The 10,877-nt window shown below is 38.9% G+C and overlaps 1 protein-coding gene across 1 annotated transcript in view; it reads left to right on the top strand.

Annotated features, from left to right (window-relative positions):
• Nucleotides 1-1,008: 1,008 nt before the first annotated feature.
• The window catches only part of CWF19L2 (CWF19-like 2, cell cycle control (S. pombe)), a gene marked incomplete at its 5' end in the record, with an annotated part of 56,395 nt that continues 46,526 nt past the window's right edge, over nt 1,009-10,877 (top strand). The window contains 7 exons of the mRNA XM_009070707.1: nt 1,009-1,119; nt 1,849-1,968; nt 3,297-3,404; nt 6,044-6,163; nt 6,967-7,058; nt 8,216-8,333; nt 8,627-9,345. Of these exons, the coding sequence (XP_009068955.1) occupies nt 1,009-1,119; nt 1,849-1,968; nt 3,297-3,404; nt 6,044-6,163; nt 6,967-7,058; nt 8,216-8,333; nt 8,627-9,345 (1,388 nt within the window). The remainder of the gene's footprint in view (nt 1,120-1,848; nt 1,969-3,296; nt 3,405-6,043; nt 6,164-6,966; nt 7,059-8,215; nt 8,334-8,626; nt 9,346-10,877) is intronic.

Below are 10,877 nucleotides of genomic sequence, written 5' to 3'. Positions count from 1 at the left end.
AGTGTTGGTCAGGGTTTCTGTGAGGTGGGGAGGGAACTTTTTAGCCCTGAGTAACTTTCTTCTATCCCTTTTGGACGTCTTTAGAGAATTGTTGTGTACCAATCTCCATTTATTGTGTGATTTAGACATTGGCTGTTGACAGTCTCTGATCTTTTCTGCTGCTTCCTGGCATGGTGTGCTGTAATCTTTACAGCTGTTGATGTTTGTGTCTGCAGTGTATTACAGGCTATTTGGAGCAAGTTTTATTCTTCATTTAGCAGATACTGTTGTCAGCAACCATGCAGGCAGGCCTTAATGACTTGCCTAATGAAAACCAGAAAGCAATTTACCTGAACTTGATTTCCTTCCCCTTTCGGATGGGGCTGTGAAATCCAAGCCCTTTTGGCCTGCTTGTGGTAAAGACTACAAAGTTTGCCTCTGTAAAAGTGCCTCTGGCAAAGTTTGCTAGCATAGTGCTATAGGGTTAATTACTGTTTTTATAGCACCTTATCAGCAGACCTTTTGGAGTGCTTTGCTAGCATTAGCCTTCACCTTGTGCTTGTTGCAAAGGGGGCTATGAGCAGCTTTATTAGGGTGTTGCAGAAGTCCGTAGTGTAGCATGATGCTTGCCCTTCTTGTCATGTTGCTCATAAGGATCCTCTGTGTTCACGTGTAGCATACAGAGTCATTTGCATAACTAATACATTACTTTGAAATGGAGGTATTTCAGAATGTAGCATCCAGTATTTATGGAGGAAAAACTTCAGAAGTTCCTTCCTTCTACTCTTGTGTAAAAATCATTTAGGTGAAAATACAACATTGTTCATCTTTTTAAATCTCTAGGCAACTTGCTTTTTATTTTTCTTTTACATACATATACTGTTAAGAATCTGCTATATTTTGTATCATTGTCTAAGAGGAGGAAACTTTCATTTCAATGTCAATTTGTCAATGTGTCTTGCAGAGCTGTGTCTGGAAGGAAATGCTGCTGAAATCCTCCTGGTTATTTTACTTCTCTGTTCTTCTTAGGCCAAAATCAGTTCTGAAATGGAGGAGGGGTGCAAGATGCTGAAGCATGTACGAGGTGAAGATACGTGGATGCTTGCTGATGTGAATGAACGTGTGGAACAACTGGAGAAGGTGATGGAGCTATAAATCACTGGATTGGGGTGTTAGTCTTACAGCATGTTTGTATGAACAGAAGGCTTTGAGGGCTTTAAGACTCTTTATAAACCTCCCAATTTCTGAATTTGTTAGGCTTTGATATTGGTGTTTTTTTAAAGTGGAAATAATCCTTTACTCACAAAGAAAAAAATTTCTGTCCATGAACTCCAGCTTTAATTTCTACCGAATACAGAAGAATGAGTGCCAGACAAGAATAGTACCATGAGAAGAAATCTGGAGGGTCCAAGGCTTCATAGCGCTCTCTTTTGTGGTCATTCACAGGAGAAGTTGTAATGGAGCCTCTGAACAGCATATTCCTTTAGTGTAGCAATCCGTGCAGATATTTCAACAAAGGAACTGTGTATTGATCATGTAGTGATGCCTGAAGGAATAGATTTGGCAAAAATAGAAGTAGTGTAGTAGATATCCTGTGTATAATTATGGTGCCTTAATTCCAATGAAAAAGATAATGAGATGGGAAGACAAATCAATTGTGGATGTGAGGCATGTTCTCCCTGTCCATACCATCCCACCTCAGCCCACCCTTCCCCCCAGTGAAGGAGAGAAAGGGTAGTAAAAGTAAAATGTAACTGTGTGTGTTTTGCCTTTTTTTAAGTGCAGTTTGGTGAGTGGGTTGTGATTAAAATTTTCTTGCATGTGGGTGATTTTGTTTACTGGATCTCATTTACAAACATTTACTTGTAGGAACATTCTGTGCAGAAAAAAAAGAAAAAGGATAAGCATTCAAAAAAAGCTAAGAAAGAAAAGAAGAAAAGTAAGAAACAAAAATCTGAAAAGAAGGATGACTTACCTGATAGTTCTTCAGTACGTAAGAAATTTTAAAATACTTCAAATTGCGTTCTTAAAACTTGAACCATTTTAGTCTCTGTGGGTACACATGGTTAGTAAAATTAAGACTCATTCTTACCATTTTCTGTTGGGAAAAACTGTGGCAAGATTTGTCAATATCCTGAGTATTTAATCAATTTAAAATATGCTATTATGTGAGTGCTATAAGGGATTTATAGTTTTTCAGGAGAGAGAAACTGAAAAAAATCCTCATTCTGGGATAGAAGAAATTCATAGGTTCCATGCAGTCCCTGGGATGTGGTATAATGATGTGTCTAAAATTGCAAATGCTTGAGTTTGATTTTAAGCATGAGTTACTGCTGCCTTTCTCCATGAGCGTTCAGCCATGGACACTGCCAACAACATGGGAGTTGTACATAGGTCTGAAGGACTTGTGCATTTGAATCTGTAAGCAGATGCCTTCACATTGAGGGGCTCTCTGGCTAAACAGTGCAGAGGCTGCTTTAGAAATCTGGGTGCTGCTTTCTGGGCGCGTCGTGCCTGGATTTTGGTGCAAGTCAGGTGGCACTGTGTTTTTAATTTTCAGAGTCTCTCTTACTGTGTGAAGGAATGAGTATGATGAGATTTATTTTCAGGGACTGATACCAGAGATGAACTGTGATGTAGTGTGGGAAGTAACCCAAGGCACTCCATTTCCCATGGGAGTCACCAAAACCCTTCAGATTACAGCAGTGATTCCTACAACACAGTCCTGGCTGTAACTTTAATCTAAAGTCTGTAATTCCTGTGATAGGTTCGTGTGAAAAAAGCAAGGAAACTGTTCAATGGGGTCCTGTTTGCTTCAAGTGTAAAATCTCAGTACACTGTTTGCAAGCACAAGTGTGGGAAGCGAGATATGAAAATAGGAGAAGATAGCATGTACAGTGCTTTACATTGTGCTGTGTAACTGAGTTTACTTTTTTAATGTGAAGCAGTAATGAATTTAGATTGCTTTTTAATTTTATTTTTGTTATGTCATAAACCATTTGGTTTTGGTTTTATTCTGACAGTTTTAACAACAGTGTTACGCAATAAACTGCCAGTATGAACTCCTGTTGCATACTGTGATGTGCTCATGAAGTGTGGTGGAATGTTCTGATCATGAAGGAGGAGTCTTCTATGGGAATATCAATATTCTGGTTTTGTTATCAGTGTTTTTAAATATTAAACAGTATTATATTAGTAATGCTAGTTAGGAATAAGTTTGATTATCAGTATACTTGGCAAGTATTGCATTTTATCAACATACAGTATTATTTTATGTTAAGGTGTTGTTATTATTCTTTACATTGAACTCTTTTTAGGATTCTTCAGTTGAATGGGTTGAGTCAAATGTGTCACAGTCAGATGACACAGAAAAGGCTTGGAAAGTCAGCAAGCAACCAGATGCTGTGAAAGAACCCTCTCTGCAGGTGAGCAGGCTGATAACTACTCCAGAGATAATTCAGTACTACCAGCTGTGAAACATGCTTAGGTTTCTTGACAGTTTTGCAGTGTGTTGAACTAAACCTGTTTTACAGAACGATGTCTTTGTTTAGCTGGGTAAATGCTACATTGCATTCATTGGAAGACTTCTCTACCTAGTAGTTACTTACTGTTTAGCAAGGCACTACACTTAATATTGCCCAGCACCAATTCCTTTCATCATGTTTTGAGGCTCTAAGAACTTAGCTTGATTTTCTTGAAGAAGTCAACTTGAAGATCGTGACTAGGTGTTATTTTTCCTTCATAATTTTGGTGTCTGTTCTACAATTGAATGAAGATTTGCTTCTATGGTCCTTAAACAGTGTCCTGGGTTGCAGTGTGTGTGGGGGTATCCAATGGTATGTATTCTATCATCATCTCCTGTTAAAGCAGGTGGGGCAGTGATCATTATCACCTTGTCCCTCCCTCAGGGCAATCCTGATGGCTCCCTCAGGGGCTGTCTCTGATTTACGGGCTGTCGGGGACCCATGCATGGCACATCCTCCCAGTGGTCCTTATCCCTTGTCCCATGGTGAGGTGACTCACCCCAGGGGTGGGGAGCCAAACATGCTCACAGGGATATGAGCTGGGGTTTGGACCAGCACAGAGCCCTTTGCCTGCTGGATTCCCAGAGGACAGGAGCTGCTGCTGGACCTTCAGGAGAGAACCGGATCTGCGGGATCACTGCTCCAACAAACCCATCACTCCAGGAGGACTGCAGCACCATTCAATTGGACTACTACAACACCCTGACTGACAGTGTCAGGTTACTTTCTGACTCTGTCAGGTTATTTTCTGACTCTGTCAGGTTACTTTTTTTTTGTACTGTTGCATTTGTGTTGTTTTGTTGTGTTGTTCATATTAAATTGTACTTCTGACTCAGACTCTCTCACCGGTTTGCTTTTCAAACCAGCACAAACAGATATAAGGAAGAGAGGTGTTGAACTTGTCAGCAATAGTCTTTATGGAGCCCATGCCTCTTCTGGTCTTTCTAGGTGGAATTTGTGCTCAGTAAGCAGTGTCTTTTCTCAAAAGTGGAGCAATACTGAAATGAGCTTCTGTGATTTTAGTGACAAATGTAGTCACATGCCACAACATCCTTAGTTGTGTGAAAATTATTTTATATTTAGTGTCTGATTTCGCTAAAAGAAGTCCCTGTTTCTTGTTCTGAATTTGTGAATCTTGTTCAGAGAAATAGAAAGGATCTCTGAAACATATCTATCTTCGTGGAAAAGTATGAAGTAATGCAGTATGTATGTCTTGATAATTTATACTGCAAAACCACGTTTTTCCAAGCATTTTATTTGGTATTTTCTTGGCTTTTCTGGTTTTGGATGAAGATTGTTCTTTTGACAGGAATTTTGTGGTCATCCTTACTTTTGTGTTTTTGGCTCACATTATGAACATGTAAATCCATCTCCTGTTGGATTAAACTAAATTAGAGGATGTGTTCTCAAGGTGCACCTAAGGTGCTCCATGAGACCAGTCTTGGACTAGTCCAGACTGCTTACTTAAAAAGACAGAAACAAAATTAAATATCAGCAAACTACAGATTTAAAGCCTTTGCAGAAGGCAGAGGCAGGTTTTTTTTACTGGTGCTCATGCTGGGTTTGGATCAGATGATCTCCAGAAGTCCCATGCACATCTGTGTTTGTTGATCCATGTTCCTTGCTAGTGTGGGCAGAGATACTATTGAATCAGTTGAAGAGATTATTTTTCAGTTCCTCCTCTTTGTTAGAGGAGATCTGAGAAGTGGAATGCTGTGTTTCACCTCTGAAACTCTCTGGTGTGTTGCCAAATATAATTTCTGAACAACATGACATACAGCATTTGTTCAGATTGACAGCTCAGACTTGAACCCTATTGAAGACAGGATGACTGTTCTGCAAGGACATGTTTTAAAAGAGATGTAATCTTGTCATTTTGGTTGCTATACTAGAATCATAGAATTGCTCCAAATACTTGTTTTTGTAGAGCAATTGCTTATAATGTGTATGTCTCTGCTTTCTTTTGAGGCTTCAGGTTTTATGTATATAAAGGCAGTAGGTATATCTAGGCTTTTTATATGCTGCTTTTCTTTAGAGTAGTCCTCATTTTTAAATATCCTTGGTCTGTCTTACGTTTTGTAAATGCAGTTTTCTACCTGATATTCTGGGTACAGTTCCCAGATTTTAGATGTATAATTGCTGAATTTGAGAGTACAGTTAGTGCCAGGATATCTGAGCTATGAACTGTGCTCAGTTGCTGATGGTAGATTTTGTATACACTAAAAGAGATGTCAGAGGTCATGAGATGTACAGTATTTGTTCAACCAAATAATTAGCAGTCTGTACGGTCTTAAATACATTGTGAAGATGTATTTCAAATTACAGAGAGATATTAATGAATTTTATTTGTGTATTAAAAATTGAAAGGTTTGGGTTCTGGAAACCATATTTGCTTTTCATTTCAGTATTTCATATGTGTTTGTAAAGCGTATACTGTTTATTGTCAGTGACATCTGTCAGCAGTTGCACTGGTTTAGTTTGAACATAAACCATGGTTTTGTTGAGATTACAAACACTAATTCTTTGTGTTTATTTTAAAGAGAGAAGACTGGATGAATTTAGACTTCATGTCATTGAAAACCACATCAGTGGCAGCTGTCAAAGGTGAAAGACACAAAGAAAAAGTATTGGAACGACAGAAAGCTCAGGAACTTGAGCAGGTAGGAGGAATTAATATATCAATTATTTTTCTGCATTTTACTAAATTTTGTTTGATGGTTGAACCAATGAATTGGTTAAAATATGTAAGTCTTCCTTGCTATTAAAACAAATGTGTGATGCAGTTTTTACGCCTTCCATGTCTCGGTGGATCAGGGCCTGGCTGGGGCAGGGGTTGCTGTCATCAGGTTAATTCTGTCCACATACATTTTCTGACTGGTTCATTTGTTCATTCACCTTAAATGCAAAGTAGTCTGATCTGAAAACATGTCGCTGATCACTATCTAGTATTTACTTGTCTTCACCTCTCACAGTGGGCCCTTTGTTGCTGTTAGGTTTTCCAGTTAGTTACATTGTGTCTGGGAACCAGGCTGACCTGGAATGCTCTTCCTGTGGAGTATATGGTGCTTTGGCTATTGTCTTTTGAGAAGGGATTAATCTTCCTGGTTTTTTTCTCTACATAATTTTTTTACTGAACATTATTTCTGTGCTATTGAAGGACCATTTAATGTAGAGATCTTAAATCACCAGAATGTCAGCATGTATTATATGGTTAATGACAATTCATATGTATTCTTAATCCTATAAGTGTGTTATTTTTATAGACTCTCTCACCCAACCACTTCCTGTCCATGCAAGTTTAGATTCTTACATTTTCTACAGCAGAGTGTCTGTTCTTTCATTGGTGCCCAAAACAATGTGTACCACAGATGCATGCAGCATGCCAGTGCTCACACAATTTATCAGATATTCTAGAAAATACAAACCATATACTATACACACATTCAAATTATTTCTGTTTCAGGCTGTGCTGTCTGAGAGAGAACTCAATCCCTACTGGAAAGATGGTGGTACAGGTTTGCCACCAGAGAAGGATGAAGAAGCTTCAGTTAGGAAAGGTAAACAGCAACTTTTAGTACTAATCTTAAATTTGTGTCTCCAGTTTCTGGTCTTTATGTTGCTAAGAACTTACTGCTAATGTTGTTGTAAAGGGATTATGAATAATATGTGTATTATGAATAATACATGGTAATAAAGTAGAATATGGATGAAAATTCAGTAGCAAATATTGGGTTAATATCATATTATGTTGTTTTGCAGAATTTCCCTTCACTGGTTTTTAATCTTGAATGGTTTGACCTTCAATATCTTTACAGAAATTCTCCATTTTGAACTAATTAAAGGAAAGCATGATTTAACCAAGACAAGATAAATTGTTGTCAACTCATTTGGTTCCTTTCATTCCATTACACAAATTATAGTTTTAAAATATTCACCCACGAAGTCTGAGTCACATTAAAATGAAGTACATTACAGATGCACTTTGTGAAAAATATTATTTCTGTAACCTTTTCACTTCTTTCCTTACCCCAGGGTTATCCTGTCCATTTCCAGCAAGTCCAGTTAGTAAAACGTTTTTCATAATGTCATGAAGCTTTTATTATGTGATGATAAGAAGGGTCTTTGTATTCTGTCAACAGGGAAGAATAGGGTCCCTGGCTTTTTGAGAGCCTTTCCTTGTCTGTCCTGCAAACCATTAGCCTCATGCCCACTTTTAGGAGTCACAGAGATCAGCAATCTAAGAGGTGACAGACATCAGTGAGTGTGTGTTCAGAATGTTAAGACATTTGCTAGCTCCTCAAATGGGAAGCAATGAGTTATTTATTCATCTTCTGAGAAGGGGAATTCACTTGTTTGTGTGTAAGGGGTGTGCCAAAGAATGGACACAGAAAGTGGAGACAGTGGGAAGGTTCTTTCATGTCATAAAAAACTCTCACAACTTCTCCTATGTCACTCCTGTCTTGGAAACTGCTTGTTGTGTTCTGTGATAAAATAGAGAAGCTTAAATTAAATCAGTGGTATTGCTGAGGTATAACCAGCACTAACTTGTGAGAAGATGTAATTGTGTTATTATTTTAATTCTGTTTTTCTTTTGCACTCCTTCATTTTTTACAGTAAGTTTACGTGAAGGTTTAATGTCAACTACAGAGTAAGGTTAAATTGGAGCAATTCCTTGAGATACGAATCTCCAGCCTCTCATTGTTTTCTACTTTGGTTACAGTGGTAGAAGATGCTGGATTAGGTTGGCTACGAAAATCATACCAAAGGATGAAGGAGCAGGCTGAGAGAGAGAAACGAAGTTTTGAGGAAATTGTAGCTGAGAGATATGGGGTAAGGATCTTTAATTACATTTTCTACATACCAATAGATGCTTGGAAAAGATTGCTTTCAGATAAAGGCACAAATTCTTCATGCATAGTGACATGCATAGGACATAAGGAAAGAAGCAGGCAAAAACAGCCTCTGAAGCTTCACTCAAGTGATGAAGAGTGTAAAACTGCCCAGCCTTCATATGTTTTTTAATTAAATGTTTTTAATATATGTGATCCTGTAGCAAATTCAAAATACTTACACAATACTCCATGATCTTAAAAGCAGTATGACTTTTTTATTCTTTTTTACAGTCAGTGGAGCTATTTCAGTCACGATTAGAAGAAGCTGAAAAAGCTGCATCCAGAAAGGAAAGTGATCATAGAAGTGGAAGATGGAGGAAAACTGACTATTCACAAAGTGAGAAAGAGAAAAAAGAACGGCATGTTGAAAAGGCGACACGAGATGAAGATGATAGAAACAGGAACATGTCTTGGGACTATACTAAGGAGAGGTATGGCAAGAGATGGGCACAGGAAGACAAAGGTTACAAAAGAGATATGTCAAGAGGAGACCAAGGATGTGGACCCAGTAGCATGGACTCAGAATTAAGAGGCTGCAGCTCCAAAGTGGAAAAATACTCCAGTGAAAAACGGAATCAGGAAAAGAGTTCCTCTCTAAGCAACATAAAACACAAATTTCTGAAACCCTCTGAAGATGATTTATCATCTTACAGTGCACCTAGGGACTACAAGTCACAGCAATCCTCTTCCAAACTGCCAGTTCATAGCTCTTTGAGCAGCCGTTTCCAGAAACCTGGTGAGGGTACTGCACTGGGGACCAAAACACACACAGAAGATAATAATGCGAAACTAATGTCTGATCAAAAATCATCAGGTACTAGGGAACAAATTGATGGCAGTAGTTGGGAAAGAACTCCAAGTGAGGAAAAAGAGAAGTCACGACAGGAGTATCCAAACAGTATCCCTGAGAAGAAACAGACATCATCTGACAGTAAAACAGCATGTTCTAGGTATTTTATGAACATACTTGCTTGTCTTATTTCCTGTATTTTTCATGGCAAAGTTTACCAGAAACTCTGTCTCCTTTGTTACAGTATTAGAACTGGTCATATCAGCCCTCTTTACTTCAGGGGAGACTAGCCTCCAGCTAAGGGCGGCCGCATTGGACCACTGTAGAAGTACTGAACACCCCCTACTTGTCCTGTTTCCTCAGCATGTTTTGAGAATCGCTAATGATAGATTATTTTCTGCTTCTTTTTTATGTTAGTTCACACTGCAGTAAAATTGGCCCCTTAGGCAAAAAAACCTGCAACACAATATCTTAACTGTGATTGAATTTATAAAAGACAAACTTGAAATGTTAGAAGATGCTGACTAAGAGCTGAAATAATTAATACAGCAGGGATAGGTTTGCCACCTGTGAGATGATCTCATGTGCTAAAGTAGTAGCACATGAGAAAGGGTAGAAGGTATTGATTAGAAAAGTGCATTTTCTGTGCAAAAGAGGAAGGATTATTAGGCATGGGAAGGGAAACACAAAATTACAAGGTCTTGCAACATTAAACTTGTGATGTATGAGACATTGTTAGACATGCAAATTTGTTTTCCTAGATATTGCTCAAGTAGTTATTGCCCTTAAGTGCCTGAGATTTACCAGTTAAATGCTCTTTGCAAACTTCTGATTAGAATGATTCATGGTGTACCTGAACTGAAGCCTGTAAGACTTCCTCACCTTTTGAGTTCTGTTTTGTCGATGATTTTGTTCAGGTACAAGACCTGCACAATCCACCATTGTTTCCCACCTGCCCTAGGGAGTGGGGATGTGGGGTTGGGGCGAAGGTGTGGAGCTGGTTGTAGCTTTGTGTGTGTGGTGTGTTGACCCCAGCAAGTGGCTAAGCATGTACCCAGCTGCTTGCTTATTCTCCCTCCTGCAGAGGGAATCACAAGAGCAAAAGGGAGAACTCATGTATTGGATAAAGGCAGTTTAACAAGTGAAGGAAAGGGACAACAGCACGTGATGCAAAGGCAGTCAGTCACTCACCACCTGAGTCAGCAGACTCATCCCCAACCAGACTTTGTGTAGCAGCAACTTTGGAAGTCTGCAGTCCCTAGCTTTTTTTGCTGAGCATGGCATTATGTGCCATGCAGTAGCCCTTTGGCCAGTTCCTGTCAACTCTCATGGCTGTGGCCCCTCCCAAGCCTCTCTTCACCCCAGCCTACTTGCTGGGGGTGCACAGTGGCAACCAGAGAAAACCTTGAGTTGTATAAGCACTGTTCAGCAACAGCCAAAACACTGGTGTGTTTCCAGCAGCAGTTTAGTCTAAAGCAGAGCACCATGTGGGCTGTTGGTCATCAATGTGTGGTTTTGGGTTGCTCAAAGAATCACCATCAAAGATATTGCCAAAACCGATTTTAATATAAATTTATAAGAATGTGACTTAACAAAGTTTGATGATAAGGTTTACTGTATTATTTACTACATGAATGAAACAGACAAAAGAAAATTGAGTTACAATTGATTTAGAATTATTTCCACAGAGAC

Source organism: Acanthisitta chloris, unplaced genomic scaffold (genome assembly GCF_000695815.1).
Source record: "Acanthisitta chloris isolate BGI_N310 unplaced genomic scaffold, ASM69581v1 scaffold630, whole genome shotgun sequence".
Lineage (NCBI taxonomy): Eukaryota > Metazoa > Chordata > Aves > Passeriformes > Acanthisittidae > Acanthisitta > Acanthisitta chloris.
The sequence above is the reverse complement of the archived record's forward strand: the minus strand, read 5'-3'. Positions and strand labels throughout refer to the sequence as shown.